Source organism: Onthophagus taurus, chromosome 11 (assembly GCF_036711975.1).
Source record: "Onthophagus taurus isolate NC chromosome 11, IU_Otau_3.0, whole genome shotgun sequence".
NCBI lineage: Eukaryota > Metazoa > Arthropoda > Insecta > Coleoptera > Scarabaeidae > Onthophagus > Onthophagus taurus.
The window spans coordinates 4,058,629-4,076,189 of record NC_091976.1 but is presented as its reverse complement, the minus strand read 5'-3'; the positions used below and the strand labels follow the sequence as shown (position 1 = coordinate 4,076,189).

The 17,561-nt window shown below is 33.9% G+C and overlaps 1 protein-coding gene and 1 long non-coding RNA gene across 4 annotated transcripts; both read left to right on the top strand.

Annotated features, from left to right (window-relative positions):
• Positions 1 to 2,616: 2,616 nt before the first annotated feature.
• LOC139431733 (uncharacterized) lies at positions 2,617 to 6,380 on the top strand. 3 transcript variants are annotated; one of them, XR_011641812.1, is made up of 5 exons: positions 2,617 to 5,324; positions 5,382 to 5,523; positions 5,584 to 5,626; positions 5,680 to 6,272; positions 6,332 to 6,380. It is a non-coding gene; the product is annotated as an uncharacterized lncRNA (long non-coding RNA). The 3 variants fall into 3 exon arrangements; XR_011641811.1 differs by having other exon boundaries at positions 5,584 to 6,053; positions 6,125 to 6,272; XR_011641810.1 differs by having other exon boundaries at positions 5,584 to 6,272.
• Positions 6,381 to 7,354: 974 nt separating this feature from the next.
• On the top strand, positions 7,355 to 8,643 carry LOC139431831 (KRAB-A domain-containing protein 2-like). The gene is made up of 2 exons (XM_071200039.1): positions 7,355 to 7,453; positions 7,507 to 8,643. Exons 1-2 carry the CDS (start codon positions 7,355 to 7,357, stop codon positions 8,641 to 8,643), a joined length of 1,236 nt encoding a protein of 411 aa, XP_071056140.1.
• Positions 8,644 to 17,561: the final 8,918 nt, after the last annotated feature.

Sequence of the window (17,561 nt, the reverse complement as noted above, 5' to 3'; positions counted from 1 at the left end):
AGCTAATTTGAATTACATAAATTTAACACATCGAACTATTGTTCCAATAACTCGTGAAACGGACTTCCTAAAGAAGGTCCTAAATATTTATGAAACAGCGGTTGTAATTCCACTCTTCTTGCTATCGATATTAATTAAAAAACAGTCAGTAAAAAATTTAAGATAGTTAAAAGACAAACTACGAATCCAATTTCTTTTTATGAATTTGAACTTCAAAAATCCAAACAACCTGATGTATATCTTCTTGAAAAAGTGTTGAAGAGGAAAAAGAATAAAGTGTACGTTAAGTGGTTAGGATTCGATTCATCGCGTAACAGTTGGATTTCTAGAGATAATATTGTTTAAACTTCTACGCTTCTTGTTCAATTGGTATTAATTAAAAAAACCTGTTCACATAAATCGTGTTCCATAAGAAAAATTTCTACGCTTCTTGCAATTGTTTAAAATTAAAAAAACCCGTTTACTTAAACAGTATCCCATAGTATATAAAAAGGATAAATGCACTTTTATGTCATATAATTTCATTTAACATGCCAGTTCCACAGCAGGTAATCAGTATAGTCATGGGATATGCTCATTGGCGTCAGATAATGTAAGTGATATTTTATTGATCATTATTCTTTCCGAATTATAAATACAAAAGTAGTGTCCTTTCAATTTACAGCCATCCTTATTCATAACAACACCAGCCGAATTAGAGGAGATAATCGCCCATGAGGGGGGGTAAATTTTATATAACGGGCCAATACCCGGTGGCCATCTAAAAATTATAAAAGAACCGGGTTTTGATGATCACTTTAACGCCGCCTGCAAGTTATTAATAGCTCTAAATATTAATCATAATTGAATTATATTTTTTTAGTTATACCTCCATAAAATTATACTATAAATTATATTTCATTTTATTTTAATGTTTAATATACATGTTTATTAAAATAAACATGTTTATTATAATTATTTGTCTTGAAAATGTGAATGTATGGTGTTCAGTTTGAAACATTTAAATATAGATTGCCTCACAAGATTCAATGTGCCCTATTCAGGGATCACAATTGTACAGGTACATTAAAAAAGCATTAAATAAAGTGCAATGTAATTTTAATAAAACTTTAAAATTTTAATAAAACTTTTTTATTTATTCTCCCAAATACATGGGAATGATGAAAGTGGAGAAGTGTGCGTATGGATTACATACATTGAAACTGAACATAGACTTTTCCCAAAATAAAGAATTTCAAAACATGGAAAAAGTTGTACGAATGCAACACAAAACAATAAACAAATTTGAATTTATAGATTTAATAGAAACGGAAGATATGTGGTGCGCGTTTAGACTATTGAGTGATGAGAATATAACTTCATACGAAGTATTGGATGGACGGTATCCCATAGTATATAAAGAGGAAAATGCACTTTTATGCTACATAGTTTTTTCGGAATATCCAGAAGTTGAATTTGTAGAATAGTATAAATTAATAAGTGTATATTGTTTCAGACAACGTCTCATAAAACTTCATTACAATGTTATAAAAATAATATATGATTTGGATAAAAAAATTAGTATATCAATATATTTGTTTTCATCAAATAACAGCATCAGCCGATTTTGTAGCATCATGGACTCGTGGTACCAACGATAAAAAGTCAACCGAAATCTCTGTAGGCTCTATGATGAGCTCATTAATAATGCTGATGAAAGGAATCAATATGACAGAGGCTTGGGTTAACAAGAGAAGGAACCAAATAACCCAACTTTTGCCTAACTTAGACCTTGAGAGGTACGTAACACCGGAGATTATTAAGATGTTCGATGTTCGAACAACATATATAATAGAAAAGAATGTACTCACGACATTTTCCGGGTACTGTCGGTGATTTACACATGGGCGGATGATGCTAACTTAGATGCATACGATTGGATGATAGAGCAGGCCGCCGGAAGTAATATAACCATGCTTCTTGCATTCGGAGCTGCAATTGAAAAATCTGCCTGGAATCCACTACCTTATATCAGGTGCCGTCCCATATATTATCATAAGGAAAACTTCTACGCTTCTTTCAATCTATATTAATTATAAACCTGTTTACATAAACGGTATCCCATAGTATTATATAAAGGGGATAAATGCGCTTTTAAGCAACATAGTTTTCTTACAATAATCATACGATGAGTTTGCCACATATTGTATTCGAAATTTGTAATGCCATATGGAAAAATGTAAGTATTAATTTCATACTCGTTTAATTTTAAATTTATTTTTATATTATTTTCAGGCTATAATCCACGAAGTGTCTGATTTTGAGATGACACTGATGCAAATATGGGGGTAGGCCTAATTTTTTGCGGCCCTTTTCTTGGGGGGTCGTTAAGAATATCGAGGGACCCGGACTAGGATGATAACCTTTACGTGTGTTGTAAGTTATTGATGTTTTTATTTACTTTGAAACAGTGGATTTTACATTTTCACTTTTTCAGTGATGCTCTTAGCATCACCGACGTTTGAGGAATAGCGTCTGGAGGATTTATTGTAAATTATTGATTTTTATTTACTTTTATATAATTTCACATTTTCATTTTTTCAGTGATCAAATCAATAATTTTAGTTAGTCATAAATTAATTTTATATTATTCTTATTTTAGTATTAAATGTATCCCATATATTATCATAAGGAAAACTTCTACGCTTCTTTCAATCGATATTACTTAAAAACCTGTTTACATAAACGGTATCCCATAGTATACCGTGTGATGATAAAGTTTTGAAAATAATTCATAACTGCGTTATTTAATATTTTCAAGAAAAACGCTCGGACAGGTCAATTTATTTCAATTAATAAAATAATTAAAGTTGTGTTTGCTTATTATCAAGTTCTTAATACTCGTAGTGGTGAAAGTGTAGAACTTCTTAAAGTAATTCTATTCGAAGTTAACAAAAATGGCACATTTAACCGAACGTGAAAGAATATTGATATTAATGATGGTTGGATATGGCGACAGGCTTAGAACTCATCAAGAAGCATGCGAGTTATTTAACCAACAACATCCGGATAGGGCTCCAATTGTAACATCTACAGTAAGTAAATTGATTGCTAAATTCACAGAAACGAGATCCGTAAAAGATTTGCCTCGACAAGGTCGACCTCGAGTAAGTGAAGAAGTCAGGTTGAATGTATTGGTTGAAGCTGAAGAAAATCCTCGCCATTCTACAAGGCAACTAGCCCTAAATAACAACGTGGACCAAACTTTTGTGGTAAAATTATTCAAAGAAGAGAAGTATCATCCGTACAATGTGTAATTGATACATGAGTTACACGAGGATGATTCAGATCGATTTACAATTTTTTGAACAATTAATGTTACGATGCGATGAAGATCCTAAATTTCTTAACAACATTCTATTTTCTGCTGAAGCCACTTTTTGCCTGAATGGAACAGTACATCGTCACAACCCCAGATATTGGTCACGAGGAAATCCTCACTGGACTCAAGACCCACAGTCAACGTCGAGGCAAAGTGAATGTATGGATGGAAATAATCCGACGACGTTCCATAGGGCCTTTCTTTTTTCAAGAAAATCTTACAGCAGCATGTTATCTAAATTTCTTGCGAGTAGATTTAATGCCTCAAAGTTCATGCGATGGAGAATCAAGTTAGAGGAATATAACTTCGAGATCGTATATAAAAAACGAAACCTGAATAGTAACGCCGACGCTCTTTCCAGAATCAAAAAACACCGATACCAAAACGGACAATGTAGTCTCCAAATCGACAAACGAATATTGCCATCAATCCAGAAACGGAAGAACACATCGCAACAAGATGCGAAGGGAAGAAAATCGAGTAATAATGAGACCACATCTCATTCAAATTTCTCAAGAATGTGAAGTGAAATGGAAACAGGAGATTCTTAAAACCCATTCGTAGACACTCCAGAATAGGGTTTTCCAGATTAACAAAATCAATATAAGCAACACGGAGGAAGAAATGCCCCATTGGAAGATACATGACACAGAGTTGCGAGCCAGGAAAATGTGAAAAATTTTACATCAAATAATATTAATTATTAGTGGGGTAAAATCTACTGATAGACAACCACATTCGTCGGCAAACGTTGGAGGATCTAGTTCTAAAGTTAATATTATTAAAAATATCTGCATTCAACCTCCTTGTAATGAAACAAAAGCAATTAATTGTGGTCGTATATCACAAACTCCAACTATTCGACAAAATTTGTTAACAAAATTTGAAAACAAGATGTATATCCGAGGAATGCAATCCGCCCTGTTAACCATTTTCAGTGACGAACAAGAGAATGTAATACGTATAATAATAAGTATTTAAACATGAAATTGAATCCATAAAATACAATTTAAGTACATCTTTGAAACATTTACAAAAATCTGTTTGTGGCAATGTAGTGATTAGAAGAAAATTCAGTTGTGTACTTACTACCTCTGAAGATTCACCGCAACTAAAAAACATAAAGTATTTTATAACTGAATTGCAACTAACTTTGGCTCCTATAGAGCGGATTATATCTAATTTAGATGATTGATAAATGTAATGGTATTCTCTGAATTATATTGTATATTATATGTATATTTTATATATTGATTTTATATTTTCGATAAAGGATATTTACCCAACTGGACCACCGAATTATTTAAAATAGTTAAAAGACAAGTTACGAATCCAATTTCTTATTTATTAGAGGATATGGTCAGCCTATTAAAGGAGCTTTTTATGAATTTGAACTTCAAAAATCAAAACAACCTGATGTATATCTTGTTGAAAAAGTGTTGAAGAGGAAAAAGAATAAAGTGTACGTTAAGTGGTTAGGATTCGATTCATCGCATAACAATTGGATTTCTAAAGATAATATTGTTTAATTTTTACGTTATTTTGTAAATTAAACTTCTACGCTTTCAATCGATATTACATAATGGAAACCTGTTCACATAAACCGTATTCTATACATTATCATTAGGAAAACTTCTACGCTTCTTTTAACCCTTCCGCGTGGAAGTTAAAAAATTCAATTACTATGTGAGATGCGGGAGTGCGATCTACTCTATGCTATCTACTCTAATGCGATCTTATGACGTACACGTGTACGGCACTCCGCAGTAGAAATAATTTTATGCATGACGTACACGTGTACGGCACTCCACGCGGAAGGGTTAACCTCTTTACATAAACAGTATTCCATAGTATATGAAGAGGATAAATGCGCTTTTAAGCCACATAGTTCAACATAGTTCTTCTTCACAAAATGTCTTTACCACAACTTGTCTACGATATGTGCAATGCCGTATGGCAAAATGTAAGTATTAATTCCATACTCGTTTAATTTTAAATTTTATTTTTATATTATTTTCAGTGTATAATACATGAAGTGACAGACTTTGAAATGACACTAATGCAAATATGGGGGTGGGAAATCATTTTTTGCGGCCCCTTTTATGAGGGGTCGCTGCGAATATCAAGAGATCCCGACTACGACGACAGGCTCTACGTCTGCTGTAAGTTATTGATTTTTTATTTACTTTGAAAAAATGGATTTTACATTTTTACTTTTTCAGTGAAGCTGCCCCCAAATGCATAATTGTTTTGAGAAGCGTTTGGGTAAGTTATTGATTTTTATTTACTTTTATAATTTCACATTTTAATTTTTTCAGTCATCAAATTTTTCATTTATTAAGTTTAGTTTAATTTTATGGTCTTATTTTAGTAAGTTTAATTTTATGGTCTTATTTTAGTATTAAATATAGTTAGATAATTAATTTTATATTTTATTATTAAATATATATTTTATTGCTTAATATATATGTTTTTTTCTACGCTTAAACTTCTACGCTTCTTTCAATCGACATTAATTAGAAACCTGTTTACATAAACGATGTCCCATAGTATATATAAAGAGGATATACGCACTTTTAAGCTGCATAGCGGCGCTACATTGTTTTCTAAAATGCCGTCAATACAGCTATCGATGATACCGTATCATGTGATTGGGATAATTTTTACAATTTGTTCTTTCGTATGTGAAAATGTAAGGAATATTTTATTGATCATTATTCCTTCCGAATTGTAATAATAATACATAGTCCTTTCAATTTACAGCCCTCCGTATTCATAACGTCGATGGAGGAATTAGAGGATATCATCCTCCGTGAGGGGGGTAATGTCCTTTATTGGGGGCCAATTCCCGGAGGATCGTTAAAAATTATCTGGGAGGTCGATAACGAAGGCAATAATTTTTCTGCTGCTTGTAAGTGATTTATTTATAGCTCTGAATATTAATCATAATTAATTAAATTAATTTTTTAGTTATACCCCATTAAAAGACAATTTTTGTTACTTTAATAATAATAATTACACATTTTTATATTAAATATATAATAATAATTACATATTTTAATATTAAATATAATTAATTTTTATATAATTTTTGTTAAATATATGTTTTATATTATTTTATTGTTTTAATATACATGTTTTTCCTATAAGCTAATTTGAAATTAAAATTTCATGAACCTTTTCAGAGCAATTTTCTATTAAAATAAATTTAAAATGTGAGCGGGTTAAACAGAACGCGCACCACATAACTTCAGTTTCAATTAAATTGATGAAATTATTTTTAGTAATACTTTTGTGTTGTAATCTACACGAGTTTTTGTGTTCAAATTAATTTTATCAAGGGCTAAATCCGCTAATGAAGATGGATTGAATTGAGCCATTGTAACGCAACTAAACTTCGAAATACATATTTACTCCATTATAAATACTTATGTTAAAGCGTAAATAACGGTGGTATGTGGTTGATGAGATCACACTAACTTACGCAAGCAACTTAATCTTGCACTAAAAATGCATTTTAAATTTCTATTTGCATAGTGTACGTACATAAATCGAGGTGCGACGTAGATTCAAGAAAATAAAATACATAATATATTGGTAATTCTCTAAACGAGTCTTAACGCATCTAATACATATTTACTCAATTATAAATACTTATATTAAAACGCAAATAACGTTGGTATGTGGTTGATGAGATCACGCTAACTTACGTAAGCAACTTTAAGATGTACACATAATCTTGTACTAAAAAATGCATTGAAACTTTATATTTTCATTTGCATTTCTATTTGCATATTGTCCGTAAATTCGAGAAAATAAAATACATAATATATTGGTAATTCTCGAAAGAGTCTTAATGCATCTAATACATATCTTAAATATTTATGTTAAAACGCAAATAACGTTGGTATGTGGTTGATGAGATCACGCTAACTTACGTAAGCAACTTAATCTTACACTAAAAATGCATTTTAACGTAATTAACTTTAAAATATGCGGAAAACCAAACACAGACCGCATTTGTGTGTGAAGAACAGTTTGCTGACGTTATTAGAAAGCCGGGATAGTAAAGAAAAGCCGTTATGGACTCCTGTAAGGATAGAAGAATAAAAAAAAATTTTAAAATTCAACGAACAAATAAACAGTATTACTACGGAAAAAAATACGATTTAATGGAAGTAGGTAGAAAAAAAACTTTGATTTTGAAGAGAAAATCTGACTCTGATCCGGTTGTGAGAATAGTACCGACGGAAGAATTTTATCACATTCTTCGAGACACCCATCAGTTAACTGGACACGGAGGCCGCGACAAAATGCTGTATAGTTTAAAATCCAAATACTTCATCCCCACTTCCGTCGTACTAGAATTTTTGAAACTGTGCACGGTATGTCAATCCAAAAAGAAATTTCCAAGAAAGGGAATCGTTGTCTGTCCAATTCTGTCTAGCGACTTCAACCATCGTGGTCAGGTCGATTTAATTGACTTACAATCGACCCCTGATAGAAATTATAAATGGTTATTACATTATCAGGACCACGGGACAAAATTCAGCTTTCTACGTCCTTTAACTTCGAAAAGAGCTGCAGAAGTAGCAATAGAGCTATTAAAAATCTTTCTGGAAGTTGGTTGTCCTAAAATATTACAAAGTGATAACGGCCGTGAGTTTACGGCTGCTGTTATACAGGAACTAACCGCTATGTGGCCAACATGCAAAATTGTTAATGGTAGGCCTAGACATCCAGCAAGTCAAGGATCGGTTGAACGGTCGAATCAAGATGTAGAAGCTATGTTACGAGCTTGGCTAATAGACAATGGTACAAAAAACTGGGGTATTGGTTGTTATTTTGTACAATTTCAGAAGAACTCCTCTTTTCACCGTACTATTAAACGATCACCGTACAAAGCGTTATTTGGAACAGAGCCAAAAATAGGCCTACACTCTAGTCATATTCCAGCAGAATTACTTGAAAAGCTTGTTACTGAAGAAGACCTAGACCAATTTCTTAAACAGCAACAAACTGACGAAACTGACAATTCTGAAGATGTTCCAGCTACTGAACATAATGATTTTTCAACGCAAGTTTCAACAGAGAATTTATTAACAGCGGAACCAACTTTTTCGATTAAAGAACTCGATCCTGTTCTTGACCCTACTTCAGCTCCCATATCGGCTGATACAACACCTGTATTGTTAGGTGCATCAGAAGGTGCAGCACTAGACGGAGAAGAAAAAAGGCTTTGTATTGTTTGTGAAAATACGGTAGAAGGAGGAGACGAGTGAACAGTTTTATGCTATTTATGCCAAAATCAAGAAAATATAAAAGAACAAAGGGAACATGCCCAAAACCTAAAAAGGACGGCTGAAAAAATGAAATGTACTTCTTCGAAGAAATATGTATATTTGTACAAAGGTTGTTGATAACAGTTTAGTTGGTATTGAGATTTGAAAAGCGAGTGACGTATTTGCGGTGTTTGCCGCTGAGCGCCCTGTGATGTAAGTATCTATATTTTTTACATAAGTTCATACATTTTACGTTTTTGTACGTTCTTAAATATTTTATAAGCATCCTCTTCTAAACAATCGAATTTCAGTAAGCTGGTTTAATAATAATAGTGTAGTTCTAATGGTTTGTGACAATGGTGTTTGATTTGCAACCTAAATTTGTTTGACGTAGTGTTTTCACACAACGTTTCGGGAGTTGTATCTCCCGTCTTCAGGTATTTTGACGTTAGAAGGACAGTTATTTATTTATTTTTATTTTAGTAGTTTTTGCTGTGACCAGGATTAGAACCTGCGAACTTGATTTCGTTCGACAAAGTTTGCATTACTAGTTCAGGGCGCTAACCACAGGGCGCTAACCATTTTAGACAATGGACTCCGTCCAACAAATGTATGTTACAAAACAGTAATAGTATCACATTTCCTAAGTGTTCGGTATTTTTAGGTCTCATTCCGGGAAGAGGAATTTAGTGAAGCCTGAAGATATTGAGAGAGTGTTGAGAGAAGTTTTATCAGAAGAAGAGGAAAATGAATCAGATATTAGTGAATTAGATAGAGAAGAGGAAGTTATTGAAGAAGAAAACCACGACAGCGAATCTGAGCAGTCAGTAGAAAATTTTCATGCAGAGATTAGAGATGAAGAGGAGCGACAAGACAGTGATGATTACAAATTTTACATTGGAAAAGATGGGGAAACAATTTGGATGAGTAAACCGCCTGCCTCTTCTTCGAAAACTAAGGCAAAAAACATAATAAAAATTTTACCAGGGCCTAAAATGGCTGCTAAAAATACTAGAAGAGAAATAGATGCTTTTTCACTGTTTGTTACTGATGAAATGATCGATAATATTGTGATAAATACTAACAGATATATTGAGAAAAAGAGGGTTGAAGTGCAATATGAAAGACCTAGGGATTGCAGAGACACATCAAGAGCAGAGATAAAGGCTCTCTTAGGTGCCCTGTACTTAATTGGTGTAAAAAAGGGAGGACACACGAACTGCTGTGAGCTCTGGGATTCAGATGGAACAGGAATGACAATATTGCGAGCCCTCTTCAGTTATAAGCGCTTCCGCTTTTTACTTTCGTGTAATTTAACAACCCAGAAATGACAGAACAAAGAAGGCGCCATTTTTTGAAACATCTTGCACTTGATTTGATGGAAGAACATTTGAAACAAAGAGTATCATTAAAAACTCTTTCTAAAGATATTACGGCTTTCTTGCAAAAGTATGCAAACAATGAAGAGCAGCCCCAAGAACCAGCAAAACCAGGAATTTGTTACATTTGTGGTAGGCATAAGAACAATAGGACAAAATCAGTGTCAAAATTGCAGTTTAAATGTTTGTAAGAAGCATAGTGTCACAAATACAAAATGTATTAGGTGCGATGGTGAGCAGCAAATGGAAATAGATTAATTTTCAAACCAGGTCAAAAAGAAAAAAAAAATCAAAAACTATTGAAAATATTTTTAGAAGTGAAAACAAGCTGATGAAAGCATATTAATTTAATTAGTATTGTTAAGGTTGTCAAAAGTGTTCAATTACCAATTTTATATAATTAAATATAAAGCAACAAAATTAATGCTCATTTCTTTCATAGAACCAAAATTTTACAAACGTTACCAGTGAAACCACTAAATATTCAATTGCGGTGTAAAAGCCGCAACGCGCCTATTCGTGTAAGTCCGACAGGTGCGCCCACCGGAGGGTTAAACACAAATTTCCCAGAGGAAATTGTCCAGCTTGATTTCGTACTTCTAGGAATAGAAGACACCGACGGTGATAAAATGACTGATTCGCAATTTGTACAGTTTTGTGAATTTGATAATAATATATGGAGAGTTTATCGAAAGGGTGATATTCTGTATGTTGGTAGTGATGATGACTTTGAAAATCATTAAAAATTTTAAGATTTCTTAAAAGATAATGGATACTTTCCCAATTGCGAATCAGCTAAATTAATTATTGATGGTGATATTAATTTAACCGATTTTGAATATATTAACGATTGTTATTACAGTTATAACTACTGGCATGTGTATCGTAATGCAAATACTATATTTGTTAATTTTACCGATTATTAAATTTTATATTTGTTTAATTGCGTATTTATTAAGTAATTTATTGCGTAACGTTTAAGTTATTTTTGATCACCGCGCAACTCCTATTCTAAAATTTTTCAAGGTTTTTCTCGATGGTATATAAACAGTTAAAATTTTCATATCGAACTCAGTTACTACCTTCTTACCTACTTCATTACTACTCACATCGCTCGCTCACGTTATAAAATCTATTGGTATGTCACGGTTAAGTCAATTAGGTCAGTATCAATTTTCCCCGAAGAAGAACATATCCGAATTAGAGGTGAATAAAATGTATGTGATTAAGTCTGCGATGCGGATTACATCATGCGCATGGCCATCAGTTGTCGTAGACTTGGAGGATGGATTCTCAGTATTTCTACCTAAACGCATCGCGGAGGTGATTACGGATGGTGAAATTACTGAGCTAGTTGGCATGAGCTTAATATTCAAAGGAGTAAAAGATGTTGGAAAAGGAAATCCAGCGCATCTCATCGACTTTGTAAAAACGTTAGAAAATAAATGAATGTAAAAACGTTAGAAGGTAAATAAATGTAAAAAAACATTATAGAATGTAAATAAATGTAAAAAAAACATAGAAAGTAAATAAATATAAAAAAACCTTATAAAGTAAAAATGTGGGCGTGGTCAGAAGGAGGCAGTGGTGGAGATAAAAAGTACTTTTGGACCCCCCTATGTTAAATCTTATGGGATTTTGGTCCAGAACGCCTATAGCTATACGCGCGCCATCTATCGCTCATCAGATGAATTTAAAATGTGTGCGTGGTCAGAAGGAGGTAGTGGTGGGGATAAAAAGTACTTTTGGACCCCCCTACGTTAAATCTTATGGGATTTTGATTTAGAACGCCCATAGCTATACACGCGCCATTTATCGCTCAATAAAAATTTTAAAGCTACATGTATTTTAATACTAAAAAATAATTATATCTGAATTCTATAACGTCACATGAATTTTTTTAAATTTACGCGCGTCGTCTATCCACCATGCGAGTTCCACCGCTAGGTTGAGCCCCATGACGCTACTTCCACCATAAAGAAGGTTATGGGAAGGTGGCGTCCCATAAAGTAGGCAACCACCAGATGGCGCCACATGCATTTTGAATTTCAAATTTCCCGCGCTGTGACGTCACTTCCTGCGCGCGCATGCGCAGACGTCAGATTTATCTTTTGCGAATATTAAAAACTACGAATTATGTTATTTACCAATCGATTATTATATCAATAAAGTAAAGCCATTAGATTTGGCGGCGGTTTGGTTTAAATTACCGTTGAAGTATAGAAACGATGAGCGATTACAAAGCAAGCTGCCCTGTTTTGAACATTATAATTTGCCTCATTGGGAAACGCATATTGATGGCCACCATCGGCAAGAAAGGATTGTTCTTTATGTAAGGTTTAATATATAAACATTGTCAGTTATAGATTGTAAATTATAATAATAATAAAAGATTGTAAAAAGTGTAAAAAGTTGTTTTAATTTGAAAGAAAAAAGCATTTGTATACGTTGGTTGGGTACTGTTGGGTTGTAAAAATTGTTGTAAATTGAAAAGAAAAATCAAGAAAAAGGAAAAGAAAAAGAAAGAAAGAAGAGGAAAAAAGGAAAAGAAGAAAAAAAAGAGGAAAAAAAAGAAGAAAAAAAGAAAAAGGGAAAAGGATTGTTTATTGAAGCTCCTCCTCAGCTCCTCCCAAAAGTGGAGATGGAAGAGTAGGGATGGGAGTGGGGATTCGGAGTTGTAATCTAAAATTCCCAGGGAAAGTTGACCCAGAAAAAAAGTGCCCCCACTCTAACTCCGCCCATTCCCCCAACCCAACCCCACGCCCCCCTTCATTACTTTACTATAAGAAGGCACCTCCCAGCCTTTGAAAGTCACTTCAGTGTTTGTGTTCTTCAGTTTTTTTGGTAAGTACAACCTTCTTTATTTTCATGTTTATATAACGTTCATTTTCTCTCCATCACTACAGCTCTTTCTACAACTTTCTCTTTTTTTGGTGAGTAAAACTATATTTGTTTTGCATGTTTATATAATATTTAAAATTATTTTTTTCTCAGTCCTAGACATCCTTCAGCTTTCTCTTTTTTGCTGACGTGTTTTATTTGGTAAGTAACCTTTTTTTACTTTGCTTATATAATATGTAAAATATTCTTCTTTTGTTTCATCATAACAAGCTCTTTCTACTTTGTTTTTGTGAGTACAACTTGTTTATTTGTTTGTTATGTTAACTTGTTATTTTTATTTTTTCAATTCCTACAGGACCTTACTGCTGATCATTTCCATTTTTTGTTTGATCAGTTCGATCAGTTTTGATAACTTCGTTATCTCGGCGACTTTTTTCTGGTAAGTATAGCCTTCTTTTCCTTTGCATATATTGTTGCTAATCTGTTTTTTTCATTCCTATAGCTCCTTCTATTTTAAATCTCAATTTTTGTTGGTAAGCATAACTTTATTATTCGAACGTTTGTATCATAATATCTACAATAATTTTTTATCATTCACATCCTATCATTCAGCACCCACTGCAATTAGATTTTAACGTTCTTTTCATCAAGCGATGCAAGTATACATGATTTTTTATTAAAATAAATTAATGTATGAATCTTTTTTTATCAAGATGTCTCAAGACGGTTTTAGTCAAATTAATTTAACTGCTCCCGGTTTCGCCAGCAGCCAGGAGTCATTCCTGTTAAACAGTTTTGACATAAACCTGTTGAACATATCGACTGTTGAGAAGGCGCTGGATCCAAACGTGCAGCCTAATGAGCAGCTGATGGATCCTAACGTTGAATCTAATGCGCAGCAGGATCCGTCGCTTCTGAACGTCGCAGGTTCCGCGAATGTCGACGATAAAAATGTGGAACGCCTTTCACTTCGTCGGAATTCGGGGAACCGCTGAAGAAGGCTGCAGGTGTGTGGGTACCGTCAGAAAAGTATAGAGAGGAAAGACAAGAAAGAAGGGAGGCACGTGCTCGTTCGCGACGTAGCCAACGCAAGTATGTGTCAGTTGAACCAGCGACCCCGTCGAAGGTTGAAATGACACAGTCGAAAGTGGTTATCGAGAACGAGTCCGATAAATCCGACGACTCTCTTGCTTTAATGGCGGTATCACAACACTGTAGTACCGTAAACCGGAAGTATCTTAAAGCTACTAAGGCTTCTTCTTCTAAAGCTTCATTGACTCCTGCTCCCGTTACTAACTCAAATATCCCTAACACCGAAATTCCTTCGTTAAGCCCGAAAGTACACATCTTAAGGGTTGACAATATTCCTGCTAATATTCCTGCTACTTCAGATATTTCCGATGTGTCTGCCAGCCTTTTTTCAAACGCAATGTGTACAGCAGTAGAAACAACCAAAGGGGAGATTTTGGCCGAAATTAATAATTCGTATCAAAATTTTTATAAAGACCTTCATGCAAATGTTCTTCAATTGCAGACCTCTTTGAGAGAACTTTCACAGTTTCCCTTCCTAGCTTAAAGATGACTGATAATATGAGAGTCAATCATATGGATAATATGAGAGTCAATCATATGATCAGACTATGTGAATTGGAGCAGAACGTTGCCTCGTTGGAGGTAAAATTAGACGATATAAGTTGGTACGTTATACTTATAATACTTTTTTCCATGTCATTAATTTTATCTTCTCAGCTGCAGAGTGTGTCAGAATCGGCTGTGGTGAGGGGTGAAGTGCATGTACAAAACATGCACATTAACCGTTGTACATGTGTTAGTTCACCGACTCCGGCAACGACTCCGGCATCAGCAGCACCATCACCTCCTTACGAAGCAGTAAACCAAAGATATCAAGAAGAGGAGGAGGAGTGGTAACTATTCTTTCTCTTCTTTTATTTATTAAGTTAATACTAAGTTAATTATTAAGTTAAATTGTTATTATTTTATAGTTTCAATATATACTCAATATATTTTATGTATCTATATAAAGTTACTTTTGCTATATTTTTATTCAGTCTTATCCTGTTAATGTCATAATTCATTTAGTGCGAGAATCATGATCGATAAGAAGCTAGAGTGTTTACCGCAACCGCTAACATTGCCAATACTATATTTTAGTAAAGGTACGACCGAAGAACACTTTAGAGCTTCGACGGGAGACCCGTGCTCGTTCGCGAAGTACCAAACCCAAGCGTGTGTCAGTTGAACCTGCGACTCTGTCAAAGGTTGAAGTGACACACTCGGAAGTGGCTAGCGGCGATGAGTCCAACGACTCTCTTTCTTTAATGGCGGTATCCCAACACTGCACCGAAAACCGGACAAACCTTAAAGCTATTAATGCAGCTTTTGTTTCTAAGGCTTCTTCTTCTAAAGCTTCGTCGATTCCCACTCCCCCTACTAACATAAACATTCCTACCATCGAAATTCCCTCATTAAGCCCGAAAGTACAAATCTTAAGGGTGGACACAATTCCCGCTACTTCAGTCATTTCCGATGTACCTGCCAGCCTTTTTTCAAATGCAATGTGTGCAGCAGTAGAAACAACCAAAGAGGAGATTTTGACCGAAATTAATATTTTGTATCAAAATTTTTATAAAGACCTTCATGCAAAGGTACTTCAATTGCAGACCTCTTTGAGAGAACTTGCACAGTTTAGGGAAGGGCTGGCGTCGAGTTCTAACCACTCTTTAACAACGTCACTCGACATCACCGTTGCAACATTAACCGTTGAAATGAAAAAAGCAGAATTCATTTTGTCTTCTTTACATACTAATAACTTCCCTTCCTAGCTAAAAGATGTCCGGTAGCAACAACGTCGGGAGGGTGCTCACGTTGGAGCGAAGAGTTGCGTCATTGGAGGTAAAAGTAGATACCCTGTTTCAGCTGGTAGGCTATATCTATAATCTTTTTTACACGTTTTTAATATCATAATCTTCTTAGGTAAACAGTATTGTCTCAGAGTCGGCAGTGGTGAGAGGGCAGGTGCATGTTCAAAACATGCACATACACCATTGTTCGACTGGGATAGAACCTCCGACACCGCACCTGCAGCGCCTCCGCCCCCGTATGAAGTACGGGATGAGCAGGAAGAGGAGGAGGAGTGGTAACCATTTTTCCTCCTCTTCCTTAGGTTAGGTTAGGTTATGTTAGGTTATGTTAGGTTAAATGGTTAAGGTGTTATAATTATTATTATTATTCTTAAATATATGTATATATAGTTTCTTTTGCTATATTTTCATTCAGTCTTATCCTGTTAATGTTATAATTCATTTAGTACGAGAATCATGATCGACGAGAAGGGTAGGTTCGGTCGAAGAACACTTTACAAGACACAGTAATTTATTTGGTGGAAAATGTAAGCGAGGTTTAATTGTAGGACCCTCTGGTGTCGGAAAAACAAATGCTATGTTATCGCTTTTACTTGCACGTAATGGTCTGCGTTTCCTAAACTTATACTTATGCTCCAATTCGTTATACCAAAATAAGTACGATTTTTTAAGACGTTTAATTGAACCTATAAAAGATTGCGGTTACTATTTTCTAATATAGATGAGTTCATTCGACCGGAAGATGCGAAAGAATATTCGATAGTCGTATTTGACGATGTTTCCTGTACAGGTCAAAATGTCATTAAGGAATTTTTTTCGTATGGTCGACATAAAAACATTGATTGCTTTCTAATTTGTCAAAGTTATAGTGCAATTCCAAACCAATTAGTTCGCGATAATTGTAACTTTTTAGTGTTATTTAAACAAGACTTAACAAATTTAAAACACGTGTTTGAAGATCACATAATGAGCGATATGGAGTTTCATCGGCTAAAGGAAATTAGCGACGCTTGTTAGGAGAATAGACACAGCATCCTAGTTATTGATTTAGATTGTAGTGTATCTAACTAAGGGACGTTACCGTAAGGGTTTTGATAACTTCATTGAACAGAAAAACCATAAAACAGAAGTTGTATAAAATGTTTAGTCTTTACGGAAATCATAAATGGTTACACTTATTGGATACTATTACAACTCAATAAAACAATTCAAAGCATTCGACCACAAAAATGAAACCATCTCAAATAAATTCGAAATCTGTAGAAAATAAACTTCTCAATACGGTGTACAATCATATTAAAATTGCTGTTAAGGGAAACTTTAAAGTTGGGGATGTAGTTCGCATTAGCAAGCATAAACACGTTTTCGATAAAGAATATTTACCCAACTGGACCACCGATATTTAAAATAGTTAAAAGACAAATTACGAATCCAATTTCTTATTTATTAGAGGATATGAATGGTCAGCCTATTAAAGGAACTTTTTATGAATTTGAACTTCAAAAATCAAAACAACCTGATACATTCTTGTTGAAAAAGTGTTGAAGAGGAAAAAGAATAAAGTGTACGTTAAGTGGTTAGGATTCGATTCATCGCATAACAGTTGGATTTCTAGAGATAATATTGTTTAAATTTTACGTTGTTATTTTGTAAATAAATTTTTTTTATTATGTAAGGAAAACTTCTACGCTTCTTGTTCAATTGGTATTAATTAAAAAAACCTGTTCACATAAATCGTGTTCCATAAGAAAAATTTCTACGCTTCTTGTAATTGTTTAAAATTAAAAAAACCCGTTTACTTAAACAGTATCTCATT

Bases quoted from the DNA above. Each gene is read 5' to 3' on its own strand.
- LOC139431831 (XM_071200039.1), top strand. From the start codon at position 7,355: ATGCGGAAAACCAAACACAGACCGCATTTGTGTGTGAAGAACAGTTTG. The intron at 7,454-7,506 runs GTAAGGATAGAA...ACAAATAAACAG, and splicing joins AAAAGCCGTTATGGACTCCT to TATTACTACGGAAAAAAATA.